The 18,017-nt window shown below is 47.2% G+C and overlaps 1 protein-coding gene across 4 annotated transcripts in view; it reads right to left on the bottom strand.

Moving 5' to 3' along the window:
- Nucleotides 1–9,461, bottom strand: part of CRTC3 (CREB regulated transcription coactivator 3) — a 115,483-nt gene extending 106,022 nt beyond the window's left edge. For 2 of the 4 annotated variants that reach the window (XM_054451351.2, XM_063652944.1), the window contains exon 1: nucleotides 9,157–9,461. In XM_054451351.2, the coding sequence (XP_054307326.1) occupies nucleotides 9,157–9,288 (132 nt within the window). In that variant the 5' untranslated portion in view covers nucleotides 9,289–9,461. The remainder of the gene's footprint in view (nucleotides 1–9,156) is intronic. The other 2 variants (XM_054451352.2, XM_054451350.2) reach the window with 2 other exon arrangements.
- Nucleotides 9,462–18,017: the final 8,556 nt, after the last annotated feature.

Here is an 18,017-nt window from a genome sequence, read left to right as displayed (position 1 = left end):
AATATACATATGAGAAAAGTTTCATCAAAAAAAAACTCACTGACATAGGATACTATCATTAATTGGGGTAAGGAAGGAGGTCAATTCAATAGGTATGAAATGGCATCCCACCATTTTAATATGCCTTTCTTCTGCAAGTTCTTCCTTACTTCATTTTTCAAAAAGCAATAAACTGGTTACAGTTCTTGTAAATCTCAAAGTGGTCTGATCTGGTCTTTAAGAGTTCTGTTTCTAAAATAATAAATTAGCTCCATGGTTACATAACCCTTGGCACTATAATTCATATAGAGAAGAAAGGGTTATAGACGAGAGCCCTGGGGCAGATTTTTACCCTTCATCACTCTCCGTCTCTAACAATAATAAAACACTACCAGATCTAAGCCCCTAGAATGGGCCAGGTGCTGTTCTCGGACACTTGGCCCACTTCATCCCTAATCCTCCCCAGAACCATGCAAATGAGACTGTACTCTCCTGCTGTTACAGACCTGGAGACCCAGACTCGGAAGTTCAGTGACTTGCCACGTGGCTAGCAGGAGGCTGAGCCACGGCTGTCAGCCTCAAAGCCCATATGCCCATTTCTGCCATGCTCTTTTCCTTTGTCCCATCTTTCCCTTGATGATCATACTAATTACAAACTCAAAAAAAAAAAAAAAAGTGAAGTTTGGTTTACCAAAAGCATTGTTGAACCTATGAAGCTCTCTGATAATTTCCTTTTTACATTTATTATGAAAGATTTCAAATAGTATATGTGAAATAAAGACAAGTATAATGAAACCCCATCTATCCATCTTCTAGCTTAAAAATTACCAACTTATATCCAATCATCTTTCATCTTTACCCTCTCCACTACCCGCAGTGCCTCACCGAAAGAAATCTTAGACATCGTATCACTCCATATTTCAATATGTATCCTCAAAAGATAAAGACTTATACCTGTTTGGAAATTTTAAAGGCATATGAAATCCTTTAGTGGCTTTAACTTCCCTTATACCTGCTGTATTTGATTTCTCAAACGTACTGCACAGGGAGACAGTTATAACCTATTAATCAAAACCCAAATCTCAGAGTCAAACATGAGGAGGACGACATGGTGAGTTTTTTCCATCTACGAGTGGAGTTATAGGAATAAAGTCTCTCAGCTTTCAATCTTAACATTCTAAAAGTACTTACCAGAAGCATCTGACTATTCTTGAAATTCTCTGGACAAAATTCTCAGCCACCTTGATTTAAAGCCTTTGATTTCTTTTTTGAAGGATCAATTTATCCATTGATTTACTGATACAAAAACTTAACTGTGTGTCAGGTAGTATGCCAGGCACTGGCTTACTAAGATGAATGTATGCTAAAGTTCCTGCCTTCAGAGAGTTCTCACAAAGTCTTCAACTCTTACCCAAAAGCCTTGACACTTCAACCAAACTAAGTTATAAATCCAGATAGGGACCTGCCTTCAACTGAGCTGAAGGCCATCTCACAATCCCCCATAACTGCTCTCCCTCCCAAAGCACCTATTTCCAAAGCCTTCAAAGACTGTTAAAAAAGAACACTGCTAGCCTGGCCAACACGGTGAAAACCCGTCTCTACTAACAATTAGCCAGGTGTGGTGGTGCATGCCTGCAATCCTAGCTACTTGGGAGGATGAGGCAGGTGAATCGCTTGAATCCAGGAAGCAGAGGTTGCAGTGAGCCAAGATCACTCCACTGTACTACAGCCTGGGTGACACAGTGAGACTCTGTCTCAAAAAAAAGGCCACGAGCAGTGGCTCATACCTGTAATCCCAGCACTTTGGGAGGCCGAGGCAGGCGGATCATGAGGTCAGGAGATCGAGACCATCCTGGCTAACACGGTGAAACCCCGTCTCTACTAAAAGTACAAAAAAATTAGCCCGGTGTGGTGGTGGGCGCCTGTAGTCCCAACTACTCGGGAGGCTGAGGCAGGAGAATGGCATGAACCCGGGAGGCGGAGCTTGCAGTGAGCCGAGATCGCGCCACTGCACTCCAGCCTGGGCAACAGAGTGAGACTCTGTAAAAAAAGAAAAAGCACTGGACCTGGAATCGGATGATGTGACTTTGTAACCTGGAACTCCCGTGTGGTTGGGCAAACAACTCTGATGCCTCCTGCACAAGATAAAGTGACGATTAAGTGACACAGACGCAAGAGTGGTATGTCAAATGTAAAGCTCTGGACAACTTCTTAAGATATTATCATTATTGCTGATCTCAGCTACCTCTTCAAACTCTGAGTTACTTTGACATTTTCCTCTTTTGAAATTTAGACTCATTGAGCTAGAAAAAGAACTTTGAGACTGTCTTCAACACCTTCATGTTTACAGACGATGAACATGTGAACCAAAGAATGATTAGCCTAAGGCCGAGGTCACAGACTGGCAGCCCACAGGCCACATTTCGCCTACAGAGTGTTCTGTTTACCTACCAGATGTTGACCCATTCAGTGTATTAAATTTCAATTGAAAAAAATTAGGACACTGCATAAAAATCTGGATTTCCAACTTCTTCTGACTGAAAGGTCGGACAACACTAAACCCATGTTCTTGCAAGGCATCGCTGGATGAAGCTGAGAAGAGGCCACCCCCTTAGACGGTGTTTGCCAAGTCCTCACTGTACCCTATCATTCCTTCATGATGGCCCAGGATCAGCTGCCATGATCTTCTCATTCCCGGCCCCTCCATTCATTTTCCTTACCCGCCTCACTGAGTTAGCGACCTTTGGCCTACTACAGTCACACATCTTAGTGGAATTTTCTTTAATGCCTACAGGAAATGAGATCCAGGCCTCGTTAATTCCTTCTTGAGAAAAGTCTCACAATAGCCAACACGATTACAATCCAAAATCCCAGCGGGTCCTTTCAGAGGCATTGACAAGATAATTCTAAAATTTATGGATGTGCAAATGTCCTAGAATAGTCAGAGCAATTTTTTTTTTTTTTTTTTTGAGACAGGGTCTCTGTTGCCCAGGCTGGAGTGCAGTGTCACAATCACAGCTCACTGCAACCTCCACCTCCCAAATACAGGCACGCGCCACCACGCCCAGCTAATTTTCGTATTTTTTTTTTTTAGAGACGGATTTCACCATGTTACCTAGGCTGGTCTAGAATTCCTGGGCTCAAGCGATCTGCCCGCCTCTGCCTCCCAAAGTGCCGGGATTACAGGCATGAGCCACGGCACCTGGCCAGAGCAATTTTCAAAAAGAGGTAAGTTAGAGGACTTAAATAACCAGGTTTTAAGCCTTATTATAAAGCTATAATATACAGACAGCGTGCTATTGTCAAAAAGAGAGATATACAAATCGTCGGAACAGAAAAGAGAGTCTAAAAATAAACCAACACTTATATGGCCAACTGATTGCAACAAAATTGCCACAGCAATTCAATGGGCAAACAAAAGTCTTTTCAACAAATGATACTGATACCTTACAGCAGGGAGTAAAAGCAGCTGAAGATCCTTATGGGGGAAATTAAAGTAGCTGAGTATACAGACATTCACTGTGATAGCCAGATTCAAACCCCGGCTCTACCACTTATCAGCTCTGCAACTATGCCTCTCTAAGCCTCAATTTACTCATCCACAAAAATGAGGAAAATTCCAGATATATACACCATAGGCTCATTTTGAGGACTATGTGAGATAATAACATGTGAAAGGGATTACAGTGCCTAGCAAAAGGAAAGTCCTCAATATTTAGCCCAAACCTAATATTTCCATCTTCTCTCTCTCCTCCATTCTGAGACCTCACTAATCTATGACATATCTATCGTCTTATCATTGGTTTATTTTCACATGAAAATAATGAGTCTTCACAAATATTCAAGTCCAATCAACACTCCAGGGTGATACGCTGAGTTAGTCCTGTGGTTCCCCAACACAAGTTGCTCTTCACAGCCAAACTTCTGGAATAAGTTTCCAACCCTATCTCCATTCCCCACTCCCGTCCACTCCTCAACGTCTCACAATTAGCCTTTCACCCAGCACCCTGAGAATGCAGCATCTCTCACCGAGGTTACTGATGACCTCCTCCGATGACCTCCACATGACTAGACCAAAGGACACATCTTTTGTGTCAGACCAAGTCAGCAGCGCTAGGCTCAGCTGGTCGGCATTCCCTCCTCTTCACAAGAGTACTCCTGGCTTTCTCCTGCCCGTCTGGTTGCTCTTCAAGCCTTCTTGGCCAGCTCCTCCACCTCCCTTTCAAATGGTGTAGTTCCTTAGTTCCTTGGGCTTCTCCTAGGCCCTCTTCATGGTTCACTTTCTTTTTTTTTTTTTTTTTTTTTTTGAGACGGAGTTTTGCTCTTGTTGCCCAGGTTGGAGTGCAATGGCACAATCTCGGCTCACTGCAACCTCTGCCTCCCAGGTTCAAGTGATTCTCCTGCCTCAGCCTCCTGAGTAGCTGGGATTACAGGCACCCGCCACCATGCCCGGCTAATTTTTTGTATTTTTAGTAGAGACGGGGTTTCTCCATGTTGGTCAGGCTGGTCTCAAAATCCTGACCTCAGGTGATCCGCCCACCTTGGCCTCCCAAAGTGCTGGGATTACAGGTGTGAGCCACCGCGCCTGGCCTCACAGTTCACCTTCTGACAAGGGTAACAAACTCAAATGCCTACAGCTGCCAAGCAGGGAATCTAAGTGAAGCAGTCTGGGATCACTGAAAAGAATACCTTAGAGGGTGGTAGGGACTGTGGCAAACTGAAGACCACATCCATGGCCTTTCTAATGGGGCAGCCACCATTCAGCTCCGGGCAACTGGTGCCATCCAGAAATGTCGGGTGAGTGTCATTGGATTATCTCATTTTTCAAAAGAAACCAAAGTCCAGATTTTACTATAAAATCCCAATATTCATTGTTAGCCCTAATTAAAACCAACCAACCAACCAACTAACCACATTTTGGGCCAAAACCAAAAACATGTTAGACGGCAAAATACAGAACTTAAGCCACCAGTTTACAATATCTATTTCATCAATTCTTCCTAGGCAGCCAAATCTACTTCTGTGGCTACATAACAAAAATTCCCCCATTTTTCTCAGTAGGTCAGCCTTCCTTCTCGAGCTGCAAAACCATCTAAACAACTGCCTGCTGGACCATCTCTACTTATGTGCCTCACAGGCACCTCAAACTCAGCACTTCCGCACAAACCTGCTCCTGCCGGTGTCCACTTAATGAAGAACACCCTGAAATGGTTCCAGCCCTCCCTCTTTCTCACCTTCCTCACCCATTCACGAAATCTGGTCCTTTCCACCTCCTAAGTATCGATCCGCTCACCGCTCTGCCTCCCGACTGCCACCATCTTAATAAATGCCACTATCACATCTCCTACTAAAATCCTCCTCCTCCTCCTCTCTTCTACCCACCATGCTGGAGCTAGAGGAATCTTTTAAAAAAGCAAATCTCCCATGGTTCAACCCCTTCAGTGACTTCCCATTGTCCTTAAGATCAAGTTCCAAATACTGTCTCTACAACCTGATCCCTGTGAATGCCTCCAGCCTCATCTCACATCCCCTCCTCATCCTCTTTTACTGAATCTCTGTTCTCTGTACCTGCAACATATTCCCTCCCTCAACACACAAACCCTCCAATGCCTCCCCCACCCCCACTGCGCCTTTAGGCCATTGGAAGAGGTGAGAACTCCCCACCATACATGTCCAGAGCTCCACCTACTTCTGTTTCGGTGATATTCACCAAAATGTGTCCTTACTTATTAAATGAATGTCTTCCTCATTAAATCCTAAAATCCATTAGGACACTGTGTTTTGCTTGCTCATTACTATATACCCAGTGTCCATCCTAACCCCTGGCACACACTAAGGACTCACTCAGTAACTAAATTTGTGGGACAAATTAATAAGATCTTTAAAGGACAGCCCCATGTTTTCACTCTTCTCCCTCACAAACACACACCCCATTAACAACAAAGTAGGCACTCAAATACTGACAAATGAATACATTAATAAATGAACAACAGAACAGCCTCTTCCCCAGGCATACCTGCAACCACTTTCTTCCCTCTCTCTCTCTTTTTTTTTTTTTTTTTTTGAGGCGGAGTCTTGCTCTGTCGCCCAGGCTGGAGTGCAATGGCGCTATCTCGGCTCACTGCAAGCTCCGCCTCCCGGGTTCACGCCATTCTCCTGCCTCAGCCTCCCGAGCAGCTGGGACTACAGGCACTCGCCACCACACCCAGCTAATTTTTTTGTATTTTTAATAGAGACGGGGTTTCACTGAGTTAGCCAGGATGATCTCGATCTCCTGACCTCGTGATCCACCCGCCTCGGCCTCCAAAGTGCTGGGATTACAGGCGTGAGCCACCGCGCCCGGCCTTTTTTTTTTTTGAGATGAAGTCTTGCTCTGTCGCCCAGGCTGGAGTGCAGTGATGCAATCCCGCCTCACTGCAACCTCCACCTCCTGGGTTCAAGCGATTCTCCTGCCTCAGCTTCCTGAGTAGCTGGAACTACAGGCACGCACCACCATGCCAGGCTAATTTTTGTACTTTTAGTAGAAACGGGGTTTCGCCATGTTGGCTAGAATGGTCTTGATCTCTTGACCTTGTGATCCGCCCGCCTCAGCCTCCCAAAGTGCTGGGATTACAGGCGTGAATCACCACGCCCGGCCCCACTTTCTTCCCTCTCTTTACCATTCCAGGTACCACCACTCAACTCCTCCTCCTAGTACTCCCTTCTCAACATCTTCCCACTGCTTCCTGATAATGCTGCACTTCTAAAGCTAGAGAAAATCCTCCACAGTCTAGTCCATCCTACCCACTAGGTGAATAGGATTTAACGCCAACTCTGAAGGATTGCTTTGATTATGTAGAGAAGAACTTGAATCCCACCCAACACAGGCTCAGAGGGGAAAGAGCATCTAGATCGATCAGTAATGTCTGCCCTATCGATTAGCATGTCTGTCATGGGCTAGTAATGGAAAGTCAGGATATCTGCCACCCAGTTACCAATTATGAACTGGGCGGATACTCCTCCACCTGGGATCTTTGGATCCTTAGAGACACATTCTTCATAGACATGCTGGGAATCTAAGAGTTCTCTATGAGAAGTGTTCTAATTTTGTGATTTCTTTATGAAAATAACCCTTAAGATTTTTAAATAAGCAAACATTAGTAGCCAAATTCAGTGTTATCATTTACAGATGTGTTTATGAACACAGTGGAGCCAAGCAGTGTTACTTTACTTGTAACTGGCCAAGAGGAAAACACGGGCAGAATTAATATGTAAATGATTCCCTGTACCAGGTAAAGGGCAAAATGGCACCATAATTTTGTAGTAATTAGAATAAAGTGGTGACTGAATTATCATATGGGCCACAGTTGATTAGGCTTGCTAAATTCAAGAGACCCTGAGCTATAGCAGGGTCTCTAAAGTAAGTAAACACTTTTTTTTTTTTTTTTACTTGAAAGTAAGTAAACAGTGAGGATCTGTGAAAAATTTTTGCTTTTAAAAGAGAGTCTGTACATTACTCATGACCTCACCTGTCAGGAATATTTTAAAGGAGATTGATGAACTGGGTGAAAGATTGGATCCACCATAGGTATACAGACATATACAGTGCATGTATTTGTATATAAACAATGTACAGTATGTATCTAAACAACACATAACAACACAGGCCCCAACACTAATCCTCAGCTTTCACCCACCCATTCTTTTCAATGTGCTCTGAACTTATCGAGTTCATCTCTGAATCTAACCAAGGTCACAGATGTAAATGCCAGTGGATGCCAGGCAGGTAATAAATGAGTGAAGCTGATAGGGTATAAGAAAACATTTTCTTGAAATCTTCAGCTTCTTTCTCTGTATATATATATTTTTTCTCAATGTGAACAGAAATGTAAGTACAGGAAATATTTCACTTTTTCCTTAACTTCACTGAAAGAAAACACCATCATGAGTATAAATGGCAACTGTCACCTAGCCTCCCCTTGGGGGACTGTGACAGAGAGTGGCGTGGACGGTGGCAAACTAGAGTTCTCGCTCCATTTGAAAGGGAGCTCAGCTCCCTTTCATCATCACCCAGCTCCAGCAGGTCGGTAGCTGTCATGTAGGAATTCAGTATTAGTGTTACCAGGTCTCCCAATTTTTAATATATATAAATAATAATAAATAAATAATACGCAAATTTGGATTTTGTGTGAAAGTCTTCCAATTTAAAAATTCTGGCAACAGATTCAATAATTTTTCCCAAACACTGCGCTGGCCAAAAAATAATGTGTCTGCAACTCAGCTGGTTTGCAACTCTGCTCTCAGCTCTCCTTCAAGCTGTCTCCCCCACCTCAGTCCCCCAGAACCTGCAGATCCTCCCCCATCCTCCCGATGGTCCTCCAAGGTCAGCATTCAGGATCCTTAAGGCCAGCCCCACTCCTGCTGACCCCCCTTCTCTGCAACCCTGCGCGACACTCCGGTTGGCTCTCCATCCTCCACTGCCTCACTCAGCGGTTACCTAACCTCTCCAGGTGTTTGTCCCGACTCGCGCCTTACTCATTTCTCCAGGTCCCTCCCCAGTCACCAGCGACGCTTGTCAGTTCTCACTAAATATCCGGGGCCGAACAAAGTAAACTGGACCCGATAAAGCACCTCCAAGGAGTAAAAGGGGCAGCCTCACACTCCACACGGAATCCCGTCGTGATTCCCACACCCTGAGCCACCCCAGGGCCGGGCCCTGGATGGACTTGTGCACAGAGCTCCCTCCACGAGCGCGTGGGACCCTGGGGTGCCCGCGGCCTTCCACGCCGGCAGAACAGCAGGGCTCGATGGTGGGGGATGTTCGGAGCGACCAGAAGCCGCGCCACCCGGCCGGCCTCCGAGCTGTTCGCGATTTCCTCTCGGGGCTCCTCGTCCTCCTCCCCCTCAGGCCGCCCTCGCACCGCCGCCCGCCTCCACGGGCTTCACCCCTGCTCATCTTCCCGCACACGGGGCCCGGCGACCCTCCCACCTCAGGCCGGGATCGCGAACGGCTAGCGGGTGTCGCCAGGCGGGGAAGCGCCGAGGCCGCGGCCGCTCCGGTCCCCCTCCCAGCCGCCCGTTCCCGGGCGCGGCCCCCGCCCGGCCCCGCCATCGCCTCGGCCCCGCAACCTCTCACCCGCCGCGCGGGTCCCGCCCGCGGCCGTGGCCGCCCCCGCCCGCGCCGGCCCGGGCCCTCACCCGCGACAGGGTGAGGTCGGTCATGAGCTGCTCGAAGGCCCGCGTCTCCTCGGCCTGTCTCTGCGTGTGCAGCGCGATCTTCTCACTGAACTTCCGCGGGTTGGCGCTGCCCGAGCCCGGCGAGGCGGCCATGGCGCGGGCCCTGCGCGGGCAGAAGCTGGAGACGGCGGCCGCGGGGCCTGCGCCTCGGCCCACCCGTCCGTCCGCAGGCCGCCGGGGCCGCCGCCCGAAGCCCGTCGTCCGGCGCGACCCGGCAGAGGAGCCGCCGCGGCCCCGGAGCCAGCCAGCGGCCGGGAGCGCGCCGAGGTCCGCCCCCGTGCGCCCGGCCCCGCCCCGCCCTCGGCGGGGCCCGCCCGGCCTCCAGTCTGCCCTGGCCCCGCGCTCGCGGGCTGAGGGCTGCTCCCCGCTTCCCGGCCTGGCTGGGGACCCGCCACCGGCGGCCACCCGGAGGGACCCCCGTCAGCCCGACAAAGCGGCCCCGGCGTATGGGGGACGCTGGGGTGCCACTCTACAGAGACTCTCCGACCCAGGGATGGCCTCTGCGTCTACGCGACGTGGAGAACACAGCCTGTGCCCGCATCCCCCCTCCCCCAGCCAAATTACGAAGATTTTCTTCTCCAGGTGGAACCTGGGCGACCGGACCTCGAGCAGGTCACCTCGGGCCCCCGCAGGGGGTGCGCCCATATTGCCTGGGGCCTAACGTCTGCCCGCCAGCCCTGCCGCTCCAGGCCCCCGGCCTCCCGCCTCTGGTTTCCTGACCTCTCACACCCACCCCTCCCCGCTCCAGTCAACCAAAGCTGTATCTGGGCTTTAAAAACTGCCTCCTATTCTGCACAAACTACAAACACCATCCAGCCCTGCTGCAGCCTTGGCTCCATAGCCCCGGCCCTCTTTCCAGGTTCTTTCGAAGTCTCCCTATGGACTCTCCACTCCTGTAGCAGCTTCAGCAGGTGCCAGTCCTACCTTGCAAAACCAGCGCTCAGCCTCAGCGAGTTTCCCCTTCTTTTGGGGGAGTGGATGGATGTCTTTCTCTGTCGCCCGGTCTGGAGTGCAGTGGCGCGATCTCGGTTCACCGCGGCCTTGACCTCCCGGGCTCAAAAGATCCTCCTCCCACATTAGCCTCCCGAATAGCTGGGACCACAGGCGGGCGTCACCACGCCCGGCTAGTTTTTAAATGTTTTTGTAGCGATGGCGGGTGGGGGGGGGGGGGGTCTCGCTATTTTGCCCAGGCTGGTCTCGAACTCCTGGGCTCAAGCGATCTGCCCACCTCGGCCTCCCAAAGTGCTGGGATAACAGGTGTGGGCCTTGGTGCCCGGAGAGTTTCCTCTCTGGAGTCCAGAAGCTACTCTCAACATAAATGTTGATGTGCACAAAGATGTCCCGGAGAGCCCTGAGCGTGTGTCAGTGTTTTGTAAAGTGGCCTACAGAAGAGTACGGAAAATAATATTAATACCACCCACGCCCCCCACTATCAAGATTAAACAGACATCAATACATTTTGCTGCATGTACTTGGGATTTATTAAAGACATACAAAATTAGACATAACGATGGCCCCACGCTCATTTCTTCTTGCGCCCCACAGATAGTCACCATGCTCAAGTTGGTACATATCATTCCAGTTTGTGTTTTTATACTTTTATTACATATGATGTAGGGATCAGCAATGCTACATGGAATACCTAATTTTGTTTTTAAACTTTACAAAAATGACATCATACTGAATAATCATTTTGCATCTTTTTTCATTCACCATTATGTTTTCGAGATATATTTGTGTCAATTCATTTATATGATAATATTCCATTATGTTTTTCACCTGTCTCTCAGACATAGCATATAGCTGGACTTTTTAGAAAATGTATTCTGAAAATATATCTCTGTTAGCTAGAATTTAGCTATTTTTATTAATTATAACTGGATTTTTTTTTCTGTTGTATTTTGTGTTATTTACCATGCTTTTTTTTTGTTGGTTTGTTTTTGAGACAGTCTTGCTCTGTTACCCAGGCTGGAGTGCAGTGGCCCAATCTCAGCTCACTGCAAACTCTGCCTCTTGGGTTCAAGTGATTCTCGTGCCTCAGCCTCCCTGGTAACTGGGATTACAGGCTCACGCCACCATGCCCGGCTAATTTTTTTTTTTTTTTTTTTTTTTTTCAGACAGGGTCGTGCTCTGTCACCCAGGCTGGAGTGCAGTGGTGCAATCTCGGCTCACTGCAATCTCTGCCTCCTGGGTTCAAGCGATTGTCCTGCCTCAGCCTCCTGAGTAGCTGGGATTACAGGCACATGCCACCACGCAGGCTAATGTTTTGCATTTTTTGTAGAGACGGGGTTTCACCATGTTGGTCAGGCTGGTCTCAAACTGCTGATCACAGGTGATCCACCTGTCTCGGCCTCCCAAAATGCTGGGATTACAGGCGTGAGCCACTGCGCCCAGCTTTTTTCTTTACATTTTATTTCTGCTTTTCTGTTACGTTGTTTGGGTCAAGTTGCAGAGAACAGAACCATTCTAGATGGTTTAAGTACAAAAGAATATATTACAGGGTATAAAATGACTTCCAGACTTGTTTGGAGGGCTGAAGCAACCGACTCCAGGTTGAACTTTGAGGAATGACTTTGAGAGCTATGCTGCAAAACGAGCCACCAAAGGAGACACTGCCTCTTTTGAAATCAGGAAGCCATCTACTAAACTGGAAAGCCGTCTCTACACTTACCAGCTCTTGAACCATACAGGTATCATCATGATGAGAAGCCACTGCAGAAATATCAAGCATCGGCCAGGTGCAGTGGCTCACACCTGTAATCCCAGCATTTTGGGAGGCCAAGGCGGGCAGATCGCCTGAGGTCAGGAGTTTGAGACCACCCTGACCAACATGGTGAAACCCTGTCTCTACTAAAAATACAAAAATTAGCCAGGTGTGGTGGCGTGTGCCTGTAGTCCCAGCTACTCAGGAGGCTGAGGCAGGAGAATTGCTTAAACCCGGGAGGGGGAGGTTGCAGTCAGCTAAGATCACACCACTGTACTCCAGTCTGGGCCACAAAGGGAGACTCCGTCTCAAAAAAAAAAAAAAAAAAAAAAAGCCAGGCTCAGTGGCTCATGCCTGTAATCCCAGCACTTTGGGAGGCCGAGGTGTGGGTGGATCACCTGAGGTCAGGAGTTTCAGACCAGCCTGACCAACAAGGTGAAACCCTGTCTCTACTAAAAATATAAAAATTAGCGGGCGTGGTGGCAGGCACCTATAGTCCCGGCTACTCGGGAGGCTGAGACACGAGAATTGCTTGAACCCGGGAGGCAGAGGTTGCTGTGAGCCAAGATCACCCCACTGCACTCCAGCCTGGGTGACAAAGCGAGACTCCATCTCAAAAAAAAAAAAAAAAAAAAGAATCAAACACCTCCACCACAGCACTCCCCAGCATAAATAGCACACACAGACTTCACTTCATCTCCACCTTATACATCTCATGAGAGGAAATGATTGGAAAAAACAAAATTGTGTCCAAAATCCCTGCCACAAAGTCATCTAGGAAATGTAGGTTCAACCTTTCAGCTTGTGCAATGTAGGGAGGACTGCAGAAAGATATTGAGATGAAAGGCCGGGCGCTGTGGCTCATGCCTGTAATCCCAGCACTTTGGGAGGCCGAGGCGGGCAGATCATGAGGTCAGGAAATCGAGATCATCCTGGCTAACACGGTGAAACCCCGTCTCTACTAAAAATACAAAAAAAATTAGCCGGGCGTGATGGTGGTGGGCACCTGTAGTCCCAGCTACTCGGGAGGCTGAGGCAGAAGAATGGTGTGAACCCGAGAGGCGTAGCTTGCAGTGAGTCGAGATCTCGCCACTGCACTCCAGCCTGGGTAACAGAGGGAGACTCCGTCTCACAAAAAAAAAAAAAAAAGAAAAAGAAAGATACTGAGATGAGATGAGTATTAAGCTAAATCTACCATTATCTGTCCACCAATTCACCAGCACAGGCACCTGTCATAGCTGCACTCTGGTTCCATGTTTCTGCAATCTGATTTGGAGTATATTCATTCTACTTCTGTTCTTATTTGATTAACTTAATCATATTACATTTGTTTTTTGTTTTTTTTTTAGAGACAGGGTCTCACTGTGTTGCCCAGGCTGGACCTGAACTCGTGGGCTCAAGCCATCCTCCTGCCTCAGTTTCCTGAGAAGCTGGGATAATTTTCTAATCAAAAAATGTGAATTATTTAAAAAGTGAAATCTATAGGCTTACAATTGTAAAAAGATTTCTCAGGTCCTTTTTTTTTTGAGACAGGGTCTCTTGCTCTGTTACCCAGGCTGGAGTGCAGTGAGTGGAAAGATCAGGGCTCACTGCAGCCTCAGAGACTCTCACCTCAGCGCCCCCTCAGTAGCTGGGACTACAGGTGCATGGCACCATCCCTGGCTAGTTTTTTTTTTTTTAATTTTAGTAGAGACAAGGTCTTCCTATGTTGCTCAGGCTAGTCTTGAATTCCTGGGCTCAAGTCATCCCCCTGCCTCAGCCTCCCAAAGTGCTGGGATTACAGGGATGAGCCACCATACGTGGCCCCCAAGTCCTACTTTAAATGAAGTTAATCCTGCTGTTTTATGATATTTTAAAATTTTAGATAGTAACTGTTCATTTTCTACCGCAGAAAATTATGATTTGGCCATTTTATGCCCCAACAAAAATATAATTTTCCCCAACCTCATTATTTCAATGTAGTTATGTGATCATTCTCGGTAAATCAATATTAAGTGTTTTTTTAATTATTATTGTTATTATTTTGAGACAGGGTCTCACTCTGTCACCCAAGCTGTAGTACAGTGGCATGATCTTGGCTCACTGCAGCTTCGACCTTCTGGGCTCAAGCAATCCTCCTACCTCAGCCTCCTAAGTAGCTGGGACTACAGGCACGCACCACCACACCTGGCTAAGTTTGTTCATTTTTTAGTGATGAAGTCTTAACCATGTTGCCCAGGCTGGTCTTGAACCCCTGGGCTCAAGGAATCCTCCCGCCTTGGCCTCCCAAAGTGCTGGGATTACAGGTATGAGCCACTGTGCTTGACAATATTAAGCGTTCACATAGTGTAGCATAGTTCTATTTTGGTACAATTCTTTTTGGAGTTAAAAATTGCCTCTGTTGTTGATTTGCTTAGATTTCTCTCAAGCCATTATACATCCTTTCCCAAACTCCGACAGAGCTATAAAACATATGACTGAATCTATGAATGATTGGTTTTAAGGGAAGCTTCTTTTCTGGAGCGCTGTGCCTTCTGGCTGCGTCCTGGGCTGTTCCCCAGCCTGCAGCACCGCTGTGGTACAGTCCCCCTCACCATCACCCCAAGCTTCCCTCCGCCTCTTGTGTTCTCACCTCTGCTTCCCGAATCCCAGGTTGTCGTCTTGACATGTGTACACCTTCATTTTGGTGGAGTACATTCTCCAATAGTTTCCTGGAGAGAAAAAGGGTACGTGAAAGATAAAATCTCTGAGACTGTGTGTGAAGATGGTTTTATTTTCCCCTCCTGTTTGATTATTAGCTTGGCTAAGAGTAGCGCTTCTCTGGAAATGCTTTTCATTTAGGTCTTTGAATGCATTGCTTCACTGTTTCCTCACTTTCAGTGTTGCTACTGAGAAGGCCACTCACATTCGGTTTCCTTTTCCTTTGTAGGTGACCTGTTTTTTGTTTGTTTGTTTGTTTTTGGTTTTTTTGGCTTATTGTTTTCGTTTTTGAGATGGAGTCTGGCTCTGTCACCTAGGCTGGAGTGCAGTGGCACAATCTCAGCTCACTGCAACCTCTGCCTCTCGGGTTCAAGTGGTTCTCCTGCCCCAGCCTCCTGAGTACCTGGGATTACAGGCACGCACCACCATGCCTGGCTAACTTTTTTTGTATTTTTAGTGGAGATGGGGTTTCACCATGTTGCCCAGGCTGGTCTCGAACTCCTGGGCTCAAGCGATTCACCCTCCTCAGCCTCTGAAAGTGCTGGGATTACAGGCATGAGTCACAGCACCTGGCATCTTTCTGGAACTTTTGTTAGTTAATGAGCCTCCTAGATTGCTCTTCTAATTTTCTTATCTTTTGTCTCCTACTTTCTATTTCTGTGTCTTTTGTTATTTTCCTATTTCCTGATACATTTTCTCAGCTTCATTTTCCAATTCTTCTGTTGAACTTTTATTTCTACCATTATCTTTTTTTTTTTTTTTGAGATGGAGTTTCGCTCTTGTCGCCCAGGCTGTAGTGCAATGGTGCCATCTCAGCTCACTGCAAACTCTGCCTCCCGGATTCAAGCAATTCTCTTGCCTCAGCCTCCAGAGTAGCTGGGATTACAGGTGCCTGCCACCACGCCCAGCTAATTTTTTTGTATTTTTAGTAGAGACAGGGTTTCACCATGCTGGCCAGGCTGATCTCGAACTCCTGACCTCAAGTGATCCTCCCACCTCGGCCTCCCAAAGTGCTGGGATTACAGGAGCAAGCCACTGTGCCCAGCCTCTACCATTACCTTTTAATTGAAAAGATTAAGGCTGAGCAACATAGTGAGACTTCGTCTCTATGGAAAAAAAATGTATGGCATGGGGGTATGTGACTGTAGTCACAGCTACTCAGGAGTCTGAGGTGGGAGGATCCCTTGAGTCTGGGAGGTTGAGGCTGCAGTGAGCTGTAATTCTGTCACTGCACTCTAGCCTGGGTGACAGAGCAAGACCCTGTCTCAAAAAAGAAAAAGGATTAATAAGAACTCTCTGTGGTTCCCTAAAGTTTCTGTTTTGGATAGTATTCTGTACTCATTTCATGGATGTGATATTAATTTTAGGTTACTTCTGTTTTTACATTTTGTTCTACTTTTTACATTGCCAGCTTCTGTTTTGTCTGAATTCATTTTTATTTGTTTGTTCATTTTGATCTTCCTCTGCAGGCTTTCCTCCAACCTCTGGTTATCTTTGACTCTCCATTAGTCAGAGACACTAAATATGTACAGATTCCTTGTTTCCGGAAATAAAAGATTTTAAAATATATGTGTGTATCTGGCCAGGTGCAGTGGCTCACGCCTGTAATCCCAGCATTTCGGGAGGCCGAGGTGGGTGGATCACTTGAGGTCAGGAGTTCAAGACCAGCCTGGCCAACATGACAAAATCCTATCTCTATTAAAAATACAAAAATTAGCCGGGCCTGGTGGCGCATGGCTGTAGTCCCAGCTACTCGGGAAGCTGAGGCAGGAGAATCAGTTGAATCCTGGAGAAGGAGGTTGCAGTGAGTCGTGATTGTACCCCAACATGGGCGACAGGGCAAGTGTGTGTGTGTGTCTGTTTTGTGTGTGTGTGTGTGTGTGTGTGTGTGTTTTGTGGCAAACATCACTGATTGCCTCCCAATATTCATTCTCCCCTTCTTCCTTTTTCCTTTTTTTTTTTTTTTTTTGAGACGGATTCTTGCTCTGTCACCCAGGCTGGAGTGCAGTGGCACGATCTTGGCTCACTGCAACCTCTGCCTCCTCAATTCAAGCAATTCTTCTTCCTCAGCCTCCCTAGTAGCTGGGATTACGGGCGTGCACCAACACACTCAGCTAATTTTTTGTATTTTTAGTAGAGACGGGGTTTCACCATGTTGGCCAGGCTGGTCTGGAACTTCTGACCTCAGGTGATCCACCGGCTTCGGCCTCCCAAAGTACTGGGAATACAGGTGTGAGCCACTGCACCTGGCCCCTTCTTCCTTTTTTAAAAGAAATCCTGAGCTTTAGCTGAGCACATCTAGGCCCAGCTAAAGCCAGCTGAAGACTACATTTCCCATCCTCCCTTGCAAATAGCTATGGCCACGCGACTATGTTCTGCCCAATGGGGTGTGAGCAGAAGTAATATAGACAACTCTGGGATTCTGTCCTTATACGAAAGAAAAAATGGCCTTCTTTTTTGTCTTCTGACTGACTGCCATGTGGATATTGTGACAGGATTGGGAGCAGCAGCTGGGCACAGTGGCTCACGCCTGTAATCCCAGCACTTTGGGAGACTAAGGCAGGAGGATCACTTGAGCCCAGGAGTTCGGGACCATCTGGGCAACAAAGAGAGACCCCATCTCTACAAAATAAAAATTAGCCAGGGGTGGTGGCACACACCTGTAGTCCCAGCTACCCAGGAGGCTGGTTTTGGTGAAGATGGTTTTATTTTACCCTCCTATTTGATTGTTAGTTTGGCTAAGAAGAGAGCCTCCCTGGAAATGCTTTTCATTTAGATCTTTGAATGCATTGCTTTGCTGTTTGTATAATGACAATGGTATGAGCCTAGGAGTTTGAGGCTGCAGTGAGCTATGATTGTGCTGCTGTATTCTAGCCTGGGTAACAGAGCAAGACCCCATCTCTAAAGACTGAGAGACAGAGCAGCCATCTTAGACCATGAGATGAAAGCTATGTGTTGAGAATGCCAGCACAATGGTAGCAAAGGAGCCTGGGTCCCCAGCACTGGGGAACCACAATATAAGCTCTGGGCTGCCTCTGGACTGTTACATGACTGAGAGATAAACATCAATTTTGTTTAAAGCCCTGTTATTTTAACCTTTGTTACAGGAACTTAACTCGGACCTATTATACTTAAATAGAAAAATTGTTATAAACATATCAAGATGTGGCTAACAATAGTTGCCTTTGGGAATGTAGGGACTCCTGGGCAACTTTTATCTTCTATTTTATACATTTCTAAATTATTTGCTTTTTTTTTTTCTTTTGAGGTGGAGTCTCGCTCCATTACCCAGGATGGAGTACAGTGGTGTGATCTCAGCTTACCACAACCTCCGCCTCCCAGGTTCAAGCGATTCTCCTGCCTCAGCCTCTCGAGCAGCTGGGACCACCGGTGCGTGCCACCATGCCTGGCTAATTTTTGTATTTTTAGTAGAGACGGC

The sequence above is a fragment of the Pongo pygmaeus genome, chromosome 16 (assembly GCF_028885625.2).
Source record: "Pongo pygmaeus isolate AG05252 chromosome 16, NHGRI_mPonPyg2-v2.0_pri, whole genome shotgun sequence".
Lineage (NCBI taxonomy): Eukaryota > Metazoa > Chordata > Mammalia > Primates > Hominidae > Pongo > Pongo pygmaeus.
This window is presented reverse-complemented; position numbering and strand designations above follow the sequence as displayed.